General features: G+C 32.7%; 2 protein-coding genes across 11 annotated transcripts; both read right to left on the reverse strand.

The window, feature by feature from the left end:
* Positions 1 to 292: 292 nt before the first annotated feature.
* Positions 293 to 8,266, reverse strand: LOC129312841 (pentatricopeptide repeat-containing protein At3g24000, mitochondrial-like). Of its 10 annotated transcripts, none has more exons than XM_054955664.1 (4): positions 7,403 to 7,965; positions 4,157 to 7,238; positions 3,998 to 4,069; positions 293 to 555 (listed from the first exon to the last, which is right to left on the reverse strand). In XM_054955664.1, exon 2 carries the CDS (start codon positions 7,214 to 7,216, stop codon positions 4,286 to 4,288), a length of 2,931 nt encoding a protein of 976 aa, XP_054811639.1. In that variant the 5' UTR covers positions 7,217 to 7,238; positions 7,403 to 7,965; the 3' UTR covers positions 293 to 555; positions 3,998 to 4,069; positions 4,157 to 4,285. The 10 variants fall into 10 exon arrangements, with proteins under 10 accessions (XP_054811639.1, XP_054811587.1, XP_054811594.1 ...); XM_054955612.1 differs by lacking the exon at positions 293 to 555 and adding an exon at positions 8,123 to 8,251 and having other exon boundaries at positions 1,577 to 4,069; positions 7,403 to 7,502; XM_054955619.1 differs by lacking the exon at positions 293 to 555 and having other exon boundaries at positions 1,577 to 4,069; positions 7,403 to 7,502; positions 7,732 to 7,966.
* A 7,855-nt stretch (positions 8,267 to 16,121) lies between these two features.
* LOC129291355 (chlorophyll a-b binding protein 6, chloroplastic) lies at positions 16,122 to 17,897 on the reverse strand. The gene is made up of 4 exons (XM_054928651.1): positions 17,616 to 17,897; positions 17,315 to 17,417; positions 16,572 to 16,860; positions 16,122 to 16,468 (listed from the first exon to the last, which is right to left on the reverse strand). The coding sequence occupies exons 1-4, from the start codon at positions 17,816 to 17,818 to the stop codon at positions 16,317 to 16,319; spliced, it is 747 nt and encodes a 248-aa protein (XP_054784626.1). The 5' UTR covers positions 17,819 to 17,897; the 3' UTR covers positions 16,122 to 16,316.
* Between the last annotated feature and the right edge of the window lie 5,319 nt (positions 17,898 to 23,216).

Genomic DNA, 23,216 nt, shown 5'->3' on the forward strand with positions numbered 1-23,216 from the left:
ATTAAAAATATAAAATATGAGTATTTAAAAATTCAATTAAAAAAATTTTAATCCCAACTAAGAAGCACAGTTTTCTTCCCCTGAAATTTCATAATTTAAGGTCTTTAGCTGCAATTAATGTTTTTAGACTGTCTTTAAAAATTATTTTCCCTAATTATTAATTTAAAAGGGAAGAAGGCTTGAAAAAGAATCATGGACGGGTCAAGACAAGCTCGAGGGGTCACTTTCTACCATGACTTTCCTAAACCTAACCCAACTCTAATTAAAACTAAGATCATAATTTTGTAGTGGAAGAAAAGTGAAATTCCAAAGCCAAATCCACATTTAAAAACATAACCCATCTGTAATCACTATTGGTAGACAAGATTGTCGTAATCAGTACGACTAAGATTATCTTTTAGAAGCCAATCTGCCTTTGAGTCGTCCTTGGCACACTAACAAACAATGGATATTTGCCAAGCTCTGATGCAACTTGCCTAACCAATTATCTCAAGTATATCATAAGATTCCATGATTTTTGTGAACGACAAAGCCTGGCCCAGGATAATCCACCACCTGAAAATGTTTTCAGAAAAAGAGTCTGTTATATACCAACTAATCAATGGCCCCAAATAGCATAAGCCCACATGGAAGCTCAAACTAAAACCTAAACTAAAAACTGTCCAGACAGCCTTATAGTTTCACTCTCGTTCCAACTGGCAAAATCTATGCAATGAAGGCTGATTCTGTTGGTAAGAAATTAATCCATAACTCAGACTCGGACAATTGTGAGTTCAAATTCAATGTGATGACTTTGTTGATAAACGATCTATAAATATTTTTATAAGTATTTTTTGAATCGAGAAGCATACGTTAATTTTTGTAAACCCTTGAGACCCAATTCACCTAAACTTATATATATATATATATAAAAAAAGTGGCAAAATAAACATTTGATATTTTAACTTTACACAAAATTTTATTTTAATTTTTTAATTTTAAAAAATGTCCTTTTAGTTATATTGAACTTTTAAATGTTAATAAAACAATATCTGATGTCAACATATTAAATTTAGATCACGTTTGTTTACTAAAAGAAAATAAAATGAAATTGATTAAAAAATAAAGGTAAAAAAAATAATTAACGAGGATATGCAAACATATTCATAAAAAGGAGAAATAATTTAATTTATAAAGTTGAAATCATGATTTATGAAATTTTTAAAAGCAACAATAATTCCCACAATTACATCATATATTAATAAATTTTTATCATGCTTATCATAAATGAAAGATGATTTAATTTATTTTTACTTTAATTTTTTCAATCCATTCTATTCTAATAGCCAAGGTGACTTTAATTTTTTAACATAACAATTGATACAAAAAAAAAATCATCATTTGAGACAAAATATTAGGAATAGTAAACTAAAAAAATATTTTATAAAATTAAAAATCCAAGCTAACATTTTATATAAAATTAAAAGATTAAAACTACACTTTTAAAACATATTCATAAGTAATATTTGTAACACAATACCCAAAAAAGGTCTAATGTGAATGTGGGTGTAAAAAGTGAATAAAGTTTGTGCCGTATAAAAGAATTTGTAATTAGTGGATTTCATGTATAGGCAGGGATGAATGAACCACACCATACACCACTTACGAATAGTTTAATTCCTGTTTCAATAAGCTAACTACTTTAATTCCTTGTAACAATTTTTTTTTTTGGATGTCATTAATTTTATGCAGCAGGGATAGCGGAACACTTGAGCTTCCAGTTTTACTGTTTTGCAACTCCCTCTGTTCACCCACAAAGGCACAAGCCCAAGGAGACAAACCAGAATGCAAGTTAGCCATCTCTCAACATGGAGAGGAGAGATGACTATGTTTGCATGTTTAGAAAGGATTCGTCCGGGGCATCCTCCTGCTTTACTTGCTATTTCCATTTGACTTGGTACTTGACAACTGAACATAATCTCTACTTTGACTGTGGCAGCTTCCTCCAATGCTTGAGCTTGCACGTGTTTGGTTTTACATTGAACACCACTAAAACCTCAGCGGAGTCAGGTTGAACTAGCTCTAAGTTCTATCTCAAGTCTTAATTACTTCAAGCTAGGACAATTTTGGCATGGATCCACCATTGTTAAGGAAGACGCACCCCTGAAATTTAAAGAACTTCATCACAATGAAGCCAAATGGATAAGAGACGCATCTTCCAGCAACCGGAGGCATTCTTGCGATCCATGATCCATTTTCAAGTACTCTTCCTGACGGACACGCAGCACACTCTGATAACTGATGGATCAATATAGTTATTCTGTGCAGACTTGTCAGCAATGATTATTAGTATTATAGAAAAACATGGTAAGTAAAACACAAAGGTGGGGTGGGGGGACACTAAGAGAAAGGAAGCTTTTTCACAGAAAAATTTACACTCTTTAGTTTAACTGCTGCCATTTCACAGAAGCTATCAGCTTTTTCACAGGACAGGTTGGACGGGGCAACTGTAAAGAGACCAAATTACCATGGAAATTTTATTGGTACAAAATGGGAACAGACAGTGGTTCATCTGAGCATAACCTTTTACTGGGGCAATGGAAGGAGTATCTAAATAATATTTTTCCAGACCCAAAGCATGCACTTGCACTAGATGTGCAATACTACCCTCCAACACCTAGAATCTTTCAAGTAATCCACCACTCCATATCTCAACAAGGGGTCTGTTTGGATCTATTAAATTGCAGTTTCAACTTGCCATTATTTGTCCTAGAACATCTTGTTCATGTTACGTGTAGGTCTGTGCAGGAAACTAAATAAAACAAAACCCATTCGTAGTAGTTCATAACAAAGCTCCGGTTTTCTTTCCTTCTTGCGGTTTCTCAAATCAAGAATTTTGATGTATTGGAGATTTCATAAATTAAAAAACAAAAATTATCTTAGGAATCCAACAATCAACCTGCGATGGATGTAAGTTGTGCTTCGTTGTTGCTGACAATATTCAGAGAGAAAAAGTTAGGGATGAAAGGAAGGAACTCATTGAAATATATTATTGGACTCAATGACAATGTGACATTATTAAACTAACCTTTCAACCTCTACCTATACCCCATGCTATGACCGTACAAAAACATACCCTTTATTTTGCATGCAGTACAAGGAACTCTTAAAGACTTGCATTAACTCCTTACTCCCTCTTAACGGAGTTCAATAGAAATAACTTCTCTTAAGTCTTAACCAAAAAGACTTTCCAAAATCTTTCACACCTCTTAACATCTGAGTCAGGAATTAATGTACAAGTTTCCCTATATATGTGGTTAGAAATAAAAAAGAATATCGTAGAAGCAATATATCAATCAAATTTCGTGGCATATGTTAAAAGAATAATTTAAGATAATATCACCCCTCATTTTGAACAATCGCCTCTCCATTACATAATATGAATGAAATAAGTCACATACACATCAAATAATCCAGCCAGTATCATCCACACGTAGGACACAATAAAAGAGCATTGACATATCAAGTTGCAATTATTGAACTCAGACACGCATGGAAGAGTTCATATATGAAAGCCTAATTACCACAGTATTTCCATCTAAATCTAGACAATACTTTCACAAATTATATATCCATTTGTCTACAAACAGCAAACTAATAGTTTGCAAAGAGGCATGTAACCTCCAATGTATACAATACTGGAAAAGAGATCATTATAATTACCGTAAAGCACCTTTTTTTTCCAAAGATACAGTACACTCTTGCCATTGTGTTCAAATAGGGACCTCACATGGAAATATACAGCCTTACAAAAAAGTAGGAAAATTAAAGATCAAGTCAAACTAAGCTATATCAATTGTTTCCGCAATTTTGAAACTGACTTTAATCAAGCATGCTGAATTCTCAGCGTAATTCACTTTTCTTTACTTCGATTATATTTTCGTAAGACATTTTAACTATCAAAGACTGTATTTTATTTTATTAATTTTTGTGTATTACATTGAAAAAACTAAGATACCTGAGCATGGGATTAGGTTAAAGCACTTCTCTCCATTTGGGTGCTTAAATGCTTGCATAGCTGTGTATGTCCCTGAAAGAAATAGAGAAAGAAGGAAAGACAACTGTAAGTTCATATGCATGATATGTAAAACTGTAAATTAATCTCAGTGGTCAGTACCTTCCAAGAGGTTCAAGCTTCATGGATAACTTCTCAACCTAAATGAAATAGGGGAGTTATATATGTGATTCTCTGAGGTATAGGGAGGTACTTAAATGTGAATTTGGTGGACTTGTTCCTGGAACCAAATCACCAATAGTCCTGACAAGAACAATATCCACCCTTGAAATGATGGAACCGTTTAACATCACGTACAACTATTTCTCTATTAGTAATGTCAGAGACAAGTTTCATATAATTATGGCAGTCACCACAGATGCGGAGGTTTTTAAAAATCCGGATCTGTTTCATAGGCGTAGTGCTCAAAAGTGCAAATGCAAGAGCCAATTTTTCACTATGATAAATGAGATAAACCTTTTTCTCTTCGTCAGGAACGTTATGAAGCACATGTTCTATTTGTGGGACATAACCCATTGATCTGAGTTTTTTATCAAGCTCTTCCAGTTTTGAATGAATTTCCAGTATATTTGGATGCACTCCATCACACACAAAGACATGTACTTGATTATTGATCTCTACCCAGCTACATCCAGGTTCCTTTTTCACACCTTGGCCGGACATCAACGCCCTCACTTTTTTGACTTCTGCCCACTCTCCCTTGCCAGCAAAAATGTTAGAAAGTAATATGTAATTTGAGTCTGTCTTTGGTTCAAGCTCAAAGATCTTCTTTGATGCCCGTTTACCAAGTTTAATGTTTCCATGTTTTGCGCATGCACCCAGAATGGTCTCCCAGACTAAGGCATTAGATGTCAAATTCATCTCCTCAATAAAGCTCTCAACCTCATCAAATCTTCCAGCACGGCTGAGAATATCAACCATACAAGCATAATGCTCATCTGTTGGACTTATTGCATAGAAACTGCTGATGGAATCGAAGTACTGCTTCCCCTTTTCAACAAGACCAATGTGACTGCATGCAGAAAGGATACCTATAAAGGTAACTTCATCAGGTAAGTAGTTGTTATCTTTCATTTCTTCAAAGGTATCAAGGGCCTTTTCTCCCTGACCATGCAGAGAAAACCCACATATCATAGCGTTCCACAATGCTGTATCGTATCTAATCAAGCCCTTGAATATAATCTCAGCATCTTGAATGCGCCCGCATTTTGCATACATGTCAACAAGGGCACTGGAAACAAACAGATCAGGCAGATGTCCGCTCTTAATTACCATTGAGTGAAGCTGCCTTCCACCTTCAGTGGCAGTTATTTGGGAGCATCCACTTATGCAACCAGCAAGAGTGAACTCATTGGGCTTTACTCCTTCTCTCTGCATTACATTGAAGCATTCAATAGCCTTCTCTGCTTGGTCATTCTGGACAAAACCAGTGATAATTACTGTCCATGTAAAGACATTTCGACTAACCAACCTATTAAAAACCACACACGATTCTTCCATACACCCACATTTGGCATACATGTCCAAAAGAGCTGTCCCAACATAGTCATTACCATTAAGGTTGTCTTTCAAAACCTGAGCATGAACCTGCTTGCCAAAGCCTAAATCTAAGTGGCTAGAGCAAGATCTTAAAACACTGATGAATGAGTACATATTGGGTCTAAAACCTTCTACAAGCATCTGATAAAAAGTTCTAGGCCCTGATTCACAACAATTATAGTCATGAAATCCAGACAACAAAGAATTCCAAGAGATAAGATCTGGTCCTGTCATAGCCTCAAATACACGAGCACCGTCATGCACAGAGCCATTTTTCATGTACATCCTGATGAGGGCGTTACTTACTGAGATATCAGATTCAAACCCATATTTCAGAATACAAGCATGGAAACTTTCTCCAATATGCAAGTTGCCTAGTTCAGTGGAAGCACTAACAACACTTGCAAAGGTAAATTGATTTGGCTGAACATCCCTATGCCTCATCAAGTTAAACAGCTTAGTCGCTTCACTGTGATGCCCTTGCTGATCAAGGCAAGAGATCATAGTACTCCAGGACACTACATCATGATCTTTGATCATAGAGAAAAGTTTTAGTGCATCACCTACCAGCAAACACCTAGAGTACATATCTATAAGATTGCATGCCAAGAAATCATCGAATTCAAAACCACTCTTGATGGCCAAACAATGCAGAATCTGGCCATTTCTCAAGTCTCCTGAATTCTCACAACCCTTGAGAACACTGGATAACGTGTACTTGCTGAACTTCACATCTGATTTTAGCATTTTGCCAAACAATCCAAGAACTTCTTTGCCATCTCCTGATTGAGCATGGCGACTAAGCAACACGTTCCATAAAACTTCGTTCTGCTCAGGCATGCAAAAGAACATCTTATCAGCAAGGCCTATTTCACCACATTTAGCATAAAGGTCAATTAGTGCAGACCCAATAAATGAATCGGATAATAAGCCAATCTTAGTTACATCTGCTTTAACCTGTTTCCCAAAATCTATGTTCAAGCACATAGAACAGGCTCTCAAACAAGTGGCCAATGTGAACTCATTGGGACTTATACCTTCCCTACGCATCTCACAGAACAAATTTATACCTTCCCTAGCATTGCCCTGAGCTACAAAACCATTGATTACTGTGGTCCAAGATACAACATCTTGCTCAGGCATTTTAGCTAGCACCTGTCGTGCATAAGCCGGATGACCACATTTTGCATACATGTTAATGAGTGAAACCCAGAAGTGAGAATCTGGGTCAACCCCTTCCCTTATCTGATGCCCGTGTACTGCCCTTCCCTCATCCAAAGATTCTGTGAAAGCACAAGAATGCAGCCATGCCGAATACTGTTTAATCCTCTCCTTGCTATTCACATTTACAGACTCCTCTTCTGCATTGTCCCTGTGAGACTCTGAATTGGTTCTATTAAAACCAGGAATTCTTCTGGGCATTGCCCGTGACCTTTCAGCCCAGGCTTGACAAGTTACGTTTGGCCTATCTACAAAGGCTGGATTACTTGTGCCCAGCGCAACACTACAAAAGGATTTAACACAAACCGAAACGTTAATATACTTGGAATTATTGAAAATCCTGCTGGGATGTTGAACACAGGGTAGGCTCGGCATTTCAGAAGCAACAGCTGGATACTCCATCAAATCATTCAATTTTAATGAGCTGCACCAGAAACAACTAACAATATTATATACAGTGAAAAAGGAAACAACTAACAATATTATACAGTGAAAAAGGAAACAAAGTTTTAATCCAAAAGGGGAATCTGAACGCCATAAATATGAGATACACAAGAGTTCAAACACTGAAAAGAACTTATTCTTCACCTTCAAAGTAAGTCAATCAGTGAAAGGTAGACAAAAGAGTGAAGAAGGATTAAGGAGGGCCAGAGTCATCAGATAATAAACCTTCGGGGGGCAGCTAAACCTAGAGATAAAAAATATAATATTAAACGATTCCCATTTAGATAAAAATATAATAAAGAGCGAATTGATATAAATAAAAGAGCACATAAACATAAACGCAAGCGGCTAAATCTTGTAAGCCAGGTATAGAAGTCGGAGTATCCACTGCTATGTTGTTTCGGTGCAGCAGCCAGCAGGTGCTCAACGGCAAGAACGACAAACCGATTTGCACATTTAATAAAAGTCAGCACCTTTCTCTGTTTTCTCAAAATTTCCCTAGGGAAGCATGAAAGTAGGGGTGGAGTTAAGAATTTCGCGGGAAAAAGACGGTGTTCGAAAGAAATGAGCAGCCATTGGTGAGGGAACATGAAAGGAAGAAGGTAGGTGACTCGCATTTTTATCTGTATTCCTATTTTTGCTTTTTTTAAGTAATTGATTTAATTTAATATCTAACACTCACGCACCCACATTTTTGCCAAAATATTCTAAATTTTGACCAGAGTAGAAAAGAAAATTGTAATCAAGCTTGGGTCGTCATTGAGTTTCAGTATTTAACTATTTGTACTCCGTCATGGTCTTCTTCGAAATCAAAGAACGAACCAGAGCAGAACGAAGAACCCAAAGGAAATAGAAAGAACGCACCTGGTTCACGAAGCAGACTCACAAGCAGCTGGTTCGTGAAGCACAGTGAAGAATGAAGGAAGACGAATGGGCGAAGAGGCACGCTGGTTCAGGAGGGGCTCGGGTTCAGGACCCGGTTTGGGTGATGAGCCACAACGTGCCTGTGATGAGATGATATGAATGGTTCAGATTTAATTCATTATTATATATTATAGTTTTTAAAATAAAAATTTATAAAAATTATAAAATTATTTTAATAACTTTTTTATTTTTAATATGATTTAAATTTAATTTAAAAAATTTAATTTAATATTAAAATTTTTATAAATTAATATATATTGATCATTCATATATATTTTACATCATCTAAATTAAAAAAATAAACTATCTTCTTACCTTGCTTTTTGGACCCTAGTATGAATTCTCATCAATAGGAGAAGTAAGCTTTTCCATTTCTAAAAAAGCGGATCGAGCAGAGAAAAATTCGAAAGCTAGCGAGTTATTAAGTTCTTATTTTTATTCATAATAATAATGCCTAGAGCTACAAAATGAGCGAGCTTGGCCCATAAAAATTTGAGCCATTAAGTCCAATTTTTTATTTTTTACTCTTTTTTTAAGACCCAACCTTTATTTGAAGGGCTTAAAACTGAACTCACAATCCCCATTTTAAAAAAATTTAAAAAAATTAAAATAAAATAAAGCATTATAAATTAATTAAAATATTTTAAAATTAAAAAAATTAAAATCTTCATAATCTTTTAAAAATTAAATAATAAATATTTAATAATCTAGTAATAAAATTCAAATTTTGATTAAAAAAACAGTTCATTTTTTTTATAAAAACACAAACATAATAATTATAAAAAAATAAAAAAATCATAAATTTTATATCGTACACTAATAATTTATTAAATTATATTAAATTAATTTTAAAATAAATTTAAAATTAATAATAATATATTGCATGGATCAAGGCTTTAAGTTAGTAGATCCTTGATTTCTAAGTTAGTAGATCCTTGATTTCAAAGGTATGTTCCACCAAAAATAAATTAATAATAATATAATAAAACTTGAAATGTTGCCTGAGCCTTATTTTACAAGGTTTATTAAGGACAAACCCTCAAGTTCGGTTACTTAAAAAAAAATTATTTTCAAAAAATAAACTTTTATTTAAATAGGACTTTTAAATCTGACCGTTCAGACTCGGCCCTTATTCCTGACTTTAGTAGTGCCTTTTCTTGGCGAAGTAGGAGTTGATATCTCGCTTGGAGGGGAGAAGAAAAGATTTGTTCCTTTTTAATCTAGAATGTGCAGAGTACATCTAGATAGTCAATATACATTTATTTATAAAAAATTTAATATTAAATTGAACCCTCCAAATTAAATTTAAATCATATAAAAATAAAAAAATTATTAAAATTATTTTATAATTCTTATAAATTTTTATTTTAAAAAATATAATATATAATAATAAATCAAATTTAAACCATTTAAATTAAAAATTTAAATAGTCTAAATCTTATTACTGTAACGTGCATCCAAACCAAATTCGGTTCAAGAGCACCCTGTTTCACGTTGCACGCGAAGAGCGGCCGATGGGGCTGAGGACATTGTTGGTATTATTTACGAATTTGCTATTACAAAAAATATGTTGGTCTCCACTTCTCTCGTCGTTCTGCAGGATAAAAATCTCAAAATATCTTTTTTTAAAAAAAATACTGTGATTTTTATTCTAGTGTACTTAAATTACGGAAATCTTCCCTCTATTTTCAAAATTTATATATTATTTTAATAGTTAATATCATTAAAAATATTTTATTAAATTTTTTAAAATAATTCTATTTATAATTCCATTAAATTTTTTATAATTATTATTTTACTTTCATAAGCTAATTATTTACTATGCCAATTTTAAATAATTACGTTGATATTTAAATAAATAGTTTAAAAGTATGTCAAAATTAACAAAATTTTAAAAAATAAGTATAAATTACAAGTAATTTATTGTACTAAATTGATATTTCATTAAGCTTTTTATTTGCATGAAATTTTATTTTGACCAATTTATATATTTAAATTTTAGAAATGTTGCTAAATAAACAGGTTTATATAACTAAAAAACTTAAAATATAAATAAATAAAAAGTAAAAAAATATGCATTAATTTTTTTATAATTTGAATGATTTTTAGATGACATTTATATTTTGAACAAGGGTATTTTAAGCTAACATATGTAACTTAATGATCAATTAACAACTAAGTGGATAAAATAAAATCTTAAAAATAAAAAAAAATGTTTATATTTTGTAAGGGTGAGGATATATTAGCTAAGCTATGCCAAATAAACCTAAACTCATAACATAAACCTCAAGCTTAATTCTAAATCTGAATTTGTATGTTGGGTTTTTTATAGGCTCAAGCCTAAGCTTACTATTAACTTGGGTTAGTTTGAAACCTTTTCTAATGCCTACTTTTATGTTAGCCTTCAGCTTTTGAATTTAGACATCAAAGTCTTTAAGTAAACTTCAAACCTATTAAACCTTTTTTAATAGGCTTAAAGATTTAAAACCTACATATAATTAAAATGAATAAAACCTATAATAAATCTAAATAAAACATATTTTAAAGAGTTACATCATGTATGCCACAAAATTACAAAAATTAAATTTTAGGATAGGAGAAGAAAATGAAATTAATTACCCTAGCATAAAAAAGTAATTGCAAGATAAAATTTAAATACAATATAATAAATAAATATATTAGATATATAAATTTAAATATAATATAAGTAAAACAAGCCAGGCCTTCTCGCTTATAAGTTAGGCTTTAAAAATTCAATTTAACTTGTTTAGACATATAAGCCTCTAAATAGGTTTTATGCTTAACCTATTTATAAACAAGTCAAGCTCCAACCAAGCGGGATTGTAAGCCACCTGATAAGGATTTAACCAACTTCCACCCAAATGTTTTGTAACTATTTATATGTAGGGATATTCATATAAGATTTAAAAATAAGAGATATATATAAATTAAGGTAAAATAGAAAAAAAAAAGGAGCATTTTACTCTTTTTTATAACATTAAACATTCTACTTAAAAATACCTTACCAAACAATTATTTTTATTTTTTTATTTTACAAAAAAAAAATTGTTCTCAAAATCCAATTTCAACCAACCTCTTCATCTTTCGTCCAAGGGAATAGGAGCTGATGGAATAAGAATAGGCGAAGGAGAGCTCATTTCAAATGTTTGGCGCATGGAAATGGGTATTCCAATGGAATGCCTCATTATCTCATTTAATTTAAAGTAATCCCCAATTTGTCAATGGACCGTAGGAATGGAGATCCATTCTTGCCAATGAATTTTTCTAACCAACTGGTCCCCATAATATTTTTCAAATTTCTATTTTGCCCATAGCCCTGCCTCTCTCTCGATAGTGATTAGGAGCCATTAGCAGTTCATTGCGAATGGGTCTACTCGCTTGCTCGTCGATAGTGGGGAGAAGTCAAAGCCTGACGACAGGGAGACAAAACCAAAGGACCTCACCCTCCACCGCTATTAAATTATTCACGTATTCGCATGACATGCTAAACATATTTTCAAAGCTTATTCTCATTCTCATTACTATTACCGATCTCATTCTCATTTCCATTCCATTCCCTTGATTTCTTCAAATGTATCAAACATAGCCTTAAAATGAAATAGGAATGAAAAATAATGAAAATATTAAATGTGTCATGCCCATGACAGTACTGAGTATGACCAACACGAAATATAAAGTTAACCTTGTCTTGTAAGCCTAATCAATATATATTTTTCCAAACTTGTTTTAAAAAGTTAACAGCAAATGACATTATAATACTCAATCATTTTTTGTTTTTGGTAAAAATTTTCGGTAAATCTCCTTCAGCGGTAAGATCATTAAAGAAATATTTAAAACGATTAATCAACCCATTCAAACAGAATATGAGAGCCACCTCCTCAATTTATAAATAATAAAAGTAAAGAGTTGGATATCTTGTGTGTTCTTTGGAACAACTATCGAGCACAACAAGGCAACAATTCAAATTTATCATAGTAATAAATACTAATATCCAACGAGTAAAGGATCCATTTTATAATGCAAACGAAGGGATTGAATGTTCCTAATATTCAATATACAAATAACAAAATGATGTTTCATAATAACGCTCATTACTAAAATGTTTACAATAAGCATAAAAATATGTGTGTATGCATACCGAATCATGTTTATTTTCTCAAGATGTGAAGATAATACCTCAATAATTTAAATTATCCAAAGCACATCAACTACATAATCATGGACATGGAAAAATGTTTGCCGTACAATACTCGCAATATAAAAATGCAAAAATAATGTTATCAGCAAGTGTGTGAAACATACTTTCAAACTCATTAGAATAACAAATAGTAATCATGGGATCAACTTATCCCAACATCCAGAACAAGAATTTCTTTTCAAAAATAAAAATTTAAAGAAGAAAAACATTTTTTAAAAAACAAGTTCTTTTAGAGAAATCTACATAGCATGAGATATTTGTCATGGGCACGGAGCCCATGTGGAAAAGTCATCAATTAGGTGCAGCGTATGCCATGAATAAAAGACACAGCTCGAAAGCTACGAATAACAAGTGTGGACATATAATCTACGAGGGTAAGCACTAGTATAACTTGAAGCTATAAAAACAAGCGTAAGCATCGGTCTCACAAAAAATAGGTATGAGTGTCAGATTCCTCCACAAATATTCACAGGTACATCAGAAATCAGTCGTTCAGTGCATTAACCTTTTATCTTTAAAAAATCTAAACAACATTCATTAGCCATTTTTCAGACTTTCTTCCACTGGCTCATATATGCTAGTAAAAATTTCTTTTGGTAATAAAAAGATCCTGATTATCATCAAAATACTCACAAAAATCTCAATTTCAAATATTTGGCAATTACTTTGCTGAATTTCACTTTCAAATCTATATCCAAACACTTGTTAAAGAATCTTTTAGTACGATAAGGTTCTTTAAAACAATGAAGAATCATGACTTATAAATAAGTGTAAGTAAATCAACATAGTTTAAAACTCATAATATAATAATAAACACAACACAATTTAAAATCATATTTTCAATCAAAGCATATCCTCGTCTATACATAAATATTTCACCGACACATTGCACCAGTCACTTCGTTAAGCTCAAATCAAGAAAGCTGATAAAATTAATAGCTAGAAATTTCAGCAGAGACAACATATTCTTCGGAGACTGCTTTTAGGTAATATAATAAAAAGCTTTGGAAATGATAAATCGCTATCTACAAGCAATTTTCAGAATCCAAGGTCATCATGGTCACTTATCTCTAGGCATAGAGTTCTATATCAAAGTCTTGTCACACATTTCCATGAAATCAGCAATAAGATTGTTTTGGTTGTTTCATGCTGACCCCAAAGTGAAACACAGATAATCCACCATTTCACCAACCAAAAAGAATGATTCTAACTCCGAGAAGTGCACATTATTTTTGTCTATCGAACGTTCTCAAACTAAGGAATCTGAAAGCTTAGCAAGGGAAGAAACATCAAATAAACTGCCCACTTTCTATAAAGAAACAGGTCAACCATCACAATGCACACAGCGATGATTCATGGAGAAATTAAGGTATTTGGTTTCAACGTCATCAAACACACTGAGCTATCAGTGTTAGTGATTTCTTTATTTATTTACTTTTCATCTCATACAAAGTGATTAGTGATAATTTTTATCAGCGAGCAGAAATGCCAAAAAAACATAACAGGATGAACTGTATCTCAAAACAATACAAAACTAGATCATTATTGTTCTTTGTTCCCTTCTTATCCCTAAGACCATGAACATCAAGAAAAATAATAATGATAATAATCTCTTAGTCCTTTCCCCACCGCTTCTGTTAAGTATTCCAGCCAGAACAGTGTTAACCCTCAATTTATACATGTTATTTGTAATGTCAACATCTAGCAAAGATATTGGGTGTGGGTGCGTGTGTGTGTAAGTGATGGTTTCAGTCTTGTGAAAAAAAAAAAAAATTAGTCTCAAGGAAGGAGATCTTGTAAGTTGGCAGCTTTAATTGATTTAAATCCTCTTTTTATTTCACATTTAAAAGAATCCTAACCAATATGCAGAAATTCAGAATGTCATGGTTTCCGATGCATACAAATTAAAAGGTGATCATGATTTACGATGCTATACTCAACTACTCATTCAAATTAAATATCAAGCATTTAGAGGCTGCATTATATTTCTGCTTAACATCAAAACATAATAGTAATAAAATATAAAACAAGCATCTTAATTCATAAACTACCAAACATATACTTCCCAAGCAGCACCTTAGTCTCTTAAATTTCCTTCAATTTATCTTCTTCCCAAAATTCATCTTAAAATCACAAATAAACAGCATCCAAACTCCCTTACACTTCTTGTAGCATTCAACAGAAAGCACTATAAGAATACCTATTCAAGTGTCTCCTCCCCAATGCATCAATAAGAGAAATCCCCCAATTTTTCTTTGCCTCTAACACCCAGTTGCACAAAGGAAGGGAAACTTAAATCCCTCACTCCCAAACATCACAGTGAACAGAACAAAAAAGAAGGAACCGAAACCCCTTAACCACATGCACAGGAAAACCATAAAAGAGAAAGAGATTCTAGCTTGCTTACGATATAACAGAGTAGAAGAGGATGGATAAATCTCTCATTGGAACCAGAACGACGACCACACAAGCAGGGGTGGAGAAAGAAGAACCGATGACGCCAAAAACAGAGAAGGAAAACGCAGCTGCGAACTTTGACGGAACCCAGGCACTGGCAAACGAACGGCGACCCACACGTGCACACGCCGGTGAACGGCAAGAGAGAAGGAAAGGAAGGACGAAGGAAGAGCTCCTCCCTCAGCTATAGAAGTCTTCACCGAAAGAAAAATGGAAGAGGTAGAGCGCAGGAAAGTCCTGATGTGTACATCTTTAATTCTAATTCTCTCTGCTCTTTTAAGTGGCGTTACGGTAATTTCATTATGTTTAAGGAAAGTAAAATTTGCACCTGAAACCCCTTTTCTAATCAATAATACATCATTTTATTTGTTTATTTTTTTGCCAGAATAATACATCATTTTATGGGTCATTACACAATGCACATAAATTTATTTATTTTTTTCATTCATATGGTATTTACTATTTATATGGTGTTCTTAGAAGGGCAAGCTTCCACTTTATGTACTTCTCAATTATCAATATTGCCGGGTAGACCTTATGCCATTTTAATATTTCAAATAATCCTTTCTAATGGCAAGATCTACTCAAAACGAATGCACACCAACTCCATATTATTACAACAATTGTATATGATTGGGAAAAAATACAAAAAACAAATGAGCAAACACACTCACAGGTATTTATTGTAGTATGTGTGTCAAAAGTATGTATATCAAAAGTCTCATATTATCTAAATGAAAAACTCTCCTAATATATGAATACTAAGAAATTAAGTAGGCTAGTCAAATGGGCTTGGAGGAGAAGTAGACTCACGTACACGAAACAGGCCAACTATTCATGTTTGTAATTGAGATATTATACTGCTTTATGAGTGTAACCGAGCCTTTAGGAACTACCGGTTTGTCATCCTAATATGTCGGAATAGTTCTGAAGGATAGTGTCCTTCTAAACACAACTCAAGCAACTTACCTTTTGCGTCCATACAGCCAACACTTATTTTCATATTTAATTAAAAAAGCACATCACTTCTTATAATTTCTATACTCACTAAACTTCATTGAGCATGTTTTGTTTATAAGGTCAAAAAGTTTTTTTTCTTAAAAAAAAAGCCCCTTTTTCTTTTTTTTTTAAAGATATATTTCTCTTTTTTAAAAAAAAAAAACACTAATAGCGTTTGACGAAGGAAAACGCACTTCAAAAGTAGCAATACCCAACGATGTTGTTAAAATCGTCCAATTTGAATGGACTAACAAGAATTGAACGTGGAGCAAACTGTCTGGTAGACTTGGAAGTATGGTTTACCACACGGCAAGCAAAAGGCACTACATACATACAAGTATGAGAGTTTTGAAACACAGCAATTCTAAGGTTAATCACAGCTAGCACAACGAAACATATATTGATTTGCGAGCAACATTACAATGCTGCTCTGATACACAGCAAAAAGATTTTGAATTCTCAAGGCAGAAGAGATCTGGGAATGATAATATCCCCAATGTTTTTGTGCCATGGATCAGCCAAGTGAGTCGCCAAGTTCTCCAAAGGCCCTGTTCCTGGGTATGCTGATTGCTGCACACATATCCCCACAAATGCCAACAGTGCCAGACGCCCTGTCACACATCAGACACCCAATATAAAATTCACAGCAAATGTAATTGGGTTGGTTGAAATCGACACCACATCTTAATTCAAAATTTTAAATCTTTAACCTACCATTTTTGATTTCCTTGACTTTGTATTCTTGGAACTTGACAGGGTCCTTGGAGTATCCAAGAGGGTCAAAGGCACCACCAGGGTACTTCTTCTTCTCGGGGTCTTTCTCCATGCTGCGTTGGTGCTCCACGAAGGCTATAGACAGGAACTCAATCACCAAAATAGTGGGTAGGGTGCCCCATGGAACAGGGTTCCCTAGGTAAGTGGCTTGGCCACCAGGAACTGCTGCCCATCTCTGAGCTTCTACCCAGTTCCCTAACCCCAATGCCTCTGGTATCAATATCCCTGGCTGCAAAATCATAACCAAATCATTCATATCTCAAGTATGATTATACTCATCCATCTAATAATTGTTCCAATTTTTTCATATGGTATTAAAAACCAAGTCAATTTAGGGTGTGTTTGGTTTGGGAAAAAACTTCTCAAACACCCCATTTTTTCATGAATTTCATTTAAGCTCTGAAACTCTTTTATGGGGGAAGTCATTTGAAGCTTTATCTGATGATCAATTATTTTAAAACTCTATTTAATCAATTTTTTTTTACAATAGAGATCCAAACACACTACTAGTCAATTGAACTAAACTATTAAACTAATATTTTACCAGTTCAATGAAATATTATGTTTATGGCTAGCCGGTCATTAAATCTTGAACCAATGTTTTGACTAGTTTCAGTGCTGTTTTCACTACCTTACTATTTTTATACGATGAATATAGCAAATAATAATAGATGAAAACTTACCACAGCAAGCATGGCCCATCTGCAGTGGATGAGCTCAGATTCCTTGTATCTCTCAAGATTCTCCGGCACTTCCCCTAGACGAAGAGGGTCGAATCCGAAGTCACTGAAACACAACCAAACACAAATACTTCTCGTAATCCAAATCAAATCCACCAGTAGTCAGCATATCGATGAGCTAAAAACTACGCTAAATCTCTCAGCTTCATATGATCAGCGTCCATTGGAACATTCGATCCAAATGATATGAACTGAAAATTCTTTAATATGTATCTTGAAGAAGAAACGGACTATAAGAGCGTACCCAGGAGCTGAACCGTCGAGGTAAGGAGGTCGGGGCTGGCCGGGCATCCAGTCAGCGGTCATGGTGAAGCGAGAAGACGAGGCAGCGGAGGCACCCCCGGGGAGAGGGATTGAGGCGGCGAATTTGGATTTGGAGGAAGAAAGCACGGAAGGGAAGGCGGAGGCAGTGGCAATGCCATAGCTCATCAATGTGTTGGAAGCCATTGATTCTCAGACTGCGCGGAGATAGAGAGAGAGAGAGAGAGAGAGAGAGAGCAAGAGTTGAGAGCTGAGAATGAAGGCGACGAAGGGGAGAGCGAAACTATATGAGGCAGGGAGGGGGATATAGGCAAATCCAAATGTGGATTCTTATTGGGTGATGCTACTAGCTACTCGCTTGCCATTGGTCCACGTGGAATATGGCCATCCCAGCTTGGTTGTCCACGTGGGATACCCTGTGGATATAATAAGGGGTTTTTTTTTGTGTGGTCAAGGATTTATGGCTCATCCAAAAAAATCAACTAGCTTGTCTTCTATTCCACTCCCATTTTTTGTGATATACTAATACTAGTATTTTTTTCCTGAAGATATCTGTGCATTGTCAAACTAAACGGACCCTGGTTTTAAAATCTTCGTTTTTTTTTTTTAATGCAGCAACGACATCGTGGAAAGCAATTAAAGATGTTATTACATCATACATCATGATTAGTAGGAGCTAAGGGGAGTATTTGGCCGGTTCGAGCCAGGTTCAATCATCCTGATCCCAGGCTGACATGTTTGGACATCAGACTTCTTAAAAAGTTTAGGTTGAGTTTTAGCTTGATGTTTAAAATTTATTTTAAAAATAATTTTATTAATCAATAAAAATTATAATTATAATTGTTTAAAATGAGTTTTTATGAAACCAATGTTATAATAAAAAATCAATTTCAAATATTTAAAATATTAAAAAAATTAAAATCACAAAAAAAATATCCATAATAAACATAAAAACAATATAATATATAAAAATTATATAGACTAATTAAGTTTTAAAAGTAATTAAATATTTCTAGGTTTGGAAAAGTTGGGCTGGGTCAAGCCCGAGTTAGGACCAGGCTAATCGGGTAACCTATATAGCACTAATGATTAGCATAACTTGATGTAACTCCATTTTAATTTATAAAATATTTTTAAATAAAATTATATATTTTTATAATTTTATTTTTTAAAAAATAAAAATATAAATTTTCAAACATGTCTTTTATTTAATATTTTATTTATGAAATAGTATTTAAAAAAATCATAATAAAGATAATATTAAAAAAATATCATTAATAAAATATTATTTTTATCAAAATATCTTACATTTTAAAATATTAAATTTATTTTAAAAATATTTTATAAATTAGGATGGAAGGAATATTTTTTATTAGGCGCATGTGTTTTTTTATTAGAGACAATCATATTTAAGAAATGATTTAGTATTAATTAGCATATCTTTTATGGCAGAAATTTAAATATTAATTCATTATATTATAAAAGATTAATTCATTTTGTTATATCTAATAATGAAGCAAGTACCCTTAGGTGAGAGATGCAAAATCTTAAAATTAAAAGCAATTGTGCAAAATAATAAAATTTGAGGGTAGATAATTCAAAATTTGAAAGATATAAATGCAAAATATTAAAACAAATATACTGAATTCAAAAATTTTCCCCCTAAAACGAGGGGATGCATTTTCTCCTTCAACACCACGAGGCTACTCGATCCTTGTTAGTTCAAGATGTTGAATATTGTTCTTTGAAAATTATGATATTTAATTACTCATGCTTTAACCACGGAAAATATAGTATTCCTTTAGCCAAAAAATGGAAAATTTAGTATGTTTCACCTAACATGTTTAACATATTATTTGTATTTTTTAACAAAAATAATTCATGCTAACTTTAGACCTACATCTCTCGTCTCCGTTCTTACGCATATCTTTTCTTTGGAAAAAAAAAACAAAACAAAACAAATCAGTGCCATCTCACCCTTTATTATTATTTTTCTCTACAACCTTTTTTTTTAAGAATTTGGACTATCTTTATCTTTTTTTATTAAAGGACAAATAGTTTCAAAAATATCCAAAACTGAATTAGTGAAAACGAAATTAAAACTGAAGGCTAAAACAAAAACACTGGAGACACACATCCGCTTGCATTGGTTTCAAACATGAGCTCCCAGTGTAGACCGCATTGAAGCTGGTGAGGAGACAGCATAGATGCATACACTATCTTTATCCAGTGGGTGAGATGAGTTGTGTGATTTATTGTTTATAGTTAGCATTATTTATTATAAATTTTATGTTTTGTAATAATTTCTTAAATATCTCTTACATACTAGCAAACGAAATAATGACTACATAATAAACACTATTACACCCGATCAATTTAATCAATAAGGCTCGTGTGTAATATCTCAAAAAAAATTTTCTTAATTAATTAAGCTAATGAAAGATAAATTTATAAATTTAAATATAAATAAATTTGAAAATAGTTAGAGATTGCTATTGAGTTTGGTTTTAGCTTTTGGATTACATTTGAAAGTGAATTAGGTTTTTCGGCCTCAAATTGTAAAGAAAAGTTGAATTTTTAATACACTGTGCATTATGTTACAACATATAAATTTACGCTACAACATAATTTCTAGAACTTGTCTTTTTAAGAATGCGAAAACAAAGAAAAAACAATAAAACAGAGGGCGGGCGACAAAGAGAGTGATTTTTCTATTAGGACATCAACTTTTAAAAATTTTAAAGGTGATGATTTCATCTAAGTATGTCTTCCTCATCTTTTCTTTTTCTCTCTACACATTTTGGAATGAGATTTTAGGTTGAGAGATGATGATTTTCAAACCTAGGGCTATGGGTCCTAATCTATTAGTTTAAATGGGACTAATATGAGTTGTTTGAGTTATCTAAACCTAGATACAGTAGTTTTATGCATTTATGAGAGTGGGCTCTCAATTATGGACGAAATTATACTTTAAAGTGCCGTAAATGGTAGTGGTTAAGGTGAATAGCTACCATTGATGTTGATTAAAGATTTTGTTAATGTTAGTTGAAGCTAATGAGAGTTAATAAACCTAATGTGGTGATTAAACTTATAACTTGAGAGTTTTGGGTGATGAAAGAGTTGAAATTTGAGAGTTGGAATTGAGTAAGTTGTAACATTAATGATGATTTTAGGTTATTAGATGATATATTAGTGATTATTTAAGTTGTTAAGAGCTAAATGAAATTAATGAGAGTTAAGGAACTCATTAAATATGAGATTGATCTTATAGTTAAGAAATTTGGTTATTAAAATATAGAATTGGATGTTGAAAGTGGTGATTTTAATAATTATTAGTGATGGGTGTTAATATAATTGTAGACTAACATCACGAAGCACCGATGAGCTTAAATTTAGCTTGAAAAGCAAGTTGTGATTAAGGGATAACATTTGACCCCTCAAAAGTTTGACGTAACCGAGGAAAACCTAGTTTGTATAGTTGGATATTAATTACTTACTAATTAAATTATTGTTTTGAAAATATGATTGATATTTTGAACTCTTTGATGTAAATTTTGTATTTTTGAAAGTTATGTTGAATAGTTGTAAATAATATGCATGTTCTACATGTGTGAAATCGTTTTGAAAAAATGAAGAACCTTATGCATGATACGTATGAGATTAATGATTATGTTTGACGGCATGTCATTGTGAAAATTGATGAAAATGTGGTAATTGACATGTGAAATGTGATGAGCATATGAGTGAGGATTTGTGAATTCATATGAGATGAATTGTTAACTAGATTGCATAATATGTGTAACTTGTGTATAGCATGATCGTTGATGGAAGTTCGCTTAAGAAAAGAGTAGATTGGTAAACCTACATGATACTGGCGGCTTACCGTTGGAATCGAAAGCTTGCCTTGGTACCAACCATTAGAATTGAGAGGTAGTTTTTGTCCCATGGTTGATTTGGGACTGTCTCACTTGTTCTATGAGAGACTCAAACCTAACTAATCTTTATCAGTTTATGAAGAGGCTACCTGGGTACGACACCCCATGGTTGTTAGTATTAGGAAAAAACCATGATACACAAGTAAGCGAGTTAATTTTGGCCCGATAACTCTTCATAAGTGAAAGGCTGAGTCAGTCTATGTTATGGACATAGTCACTGGTTTCATGTCGGAGGTAACAGGAAGGTATAAGGTTGACATTGATAATGCATTTAGATCAATCACATGGTTATTATTATTGTGGTCTAGCGTGTTTTCATTAGGGGGCGTATAGTTGTTATTATTGTGTCCCCAATATATGCATTTTTGAATAAATGTGACAATATGCATTAATGCTTAGTCACATGGTTGTTAGTTTTGTAATTGAGGCTATAATTGTAATATGTGTGTGTGATGCTTGTGAAGTTATTTAATTGCCATTTGCATCTATAATTAATTAATATGAAATTATATAAGCTAGACTGACATTAATTACTAAATGATTATACTCACCCCTCTATTTAATATTTTATAGGTGCTAGCTCTAGTCGGGATAAGAGAAAGGAATGTGAGGTTTAGGAATCAAATTTTCTACTGTAATGTCTCAATTACTTTTGATTAATGTGTAATTATCATAATATTGCTAATTAAGATGTTTATATTTTGTTATATTTGCATCATTGAATATTGAGTATTGAAATGTATATTTTGGGCCCTAATGCATGTGGTATCCTTTTAGTTAAAATATTTGAATAAGGCCAAAATACTTATGCAAGTAAAGAATGAGTATATTTGTGAATCATATTAATTTAGATGTGGAGTTATATGTTTTGGCTCCCCCTAATGTTTTTATGATCAAGGAGTTAAACAGTGAAAATGTGATATAGGTATTGTTTGAATGTTGTAGTGTATTACACGAGTTCGTTGTAGTTCATTGAGTATGGTCTAGGGATTGGTATGAGCTCTTGACACTTAGATTTAGTTTTAGACACCTTAGTTATGTTTTAAAAGCATAAAATAGTGAGTTTCTTTTTTGTGCCCAACTTTTGATTGAAAAATGATTTGAATGTAAAACTAGTGTCATTAGCTAGAGTTCGAAAAAACTTTTTTATATACACCTAGATCACCTCAATTGGACGTTGGATGGAGATTTGGTGCATATCGAAAGTTTGGCCAGGAAATTTGCCATAACAGCTTGGATTCTGCAGTTTATGTCGTGTCATAAAATTTTATACTATAACATAATTGTGCCATAATTAATTTTTACTATTTTGACCCTAATTTGATGTTATCTTACTTTCTATGATATACATGCTCTCGTATATATGTTTTGCTCTTATTTTAGTTTATGAAATGATTTTATAGTATTTTAAATTCTGAAAACTTGAAATCTCATTGATGTGAATTTTACAAACTTGATAATTTATTTAGATTAGTCCCATGATTACTTTGATTTTGGAGTTAATTATGGATTAGTAAGGTTAATCTTACATATATGAGTGAGATGTGAAAGTTTTTTTTTATAATTAATTATATCTAATTGAAATTCAAACACGTCCAAAAACAATTGAGTCAACAGTGTCTTCTTGAAGAATGAATTTTTTTAGGAGT

Source organism: Prosopis cineraria, unplaced genomic scaffold, assembly GCF_029017545.1.
Source record: "Prosopis cineraria cultivar Desert tree isolate PC_DT_omini unplaced genomic scaffold, ASM2901754v1 PC1, whole genome shotgun sequence".
NCBI classification, from domain to species: Eukaryota; Viridiplantae; Streptophyta; class Magnoliopsida; order Fabales; family Fabaceae; genus Prosopis; species Prosopis cineraria.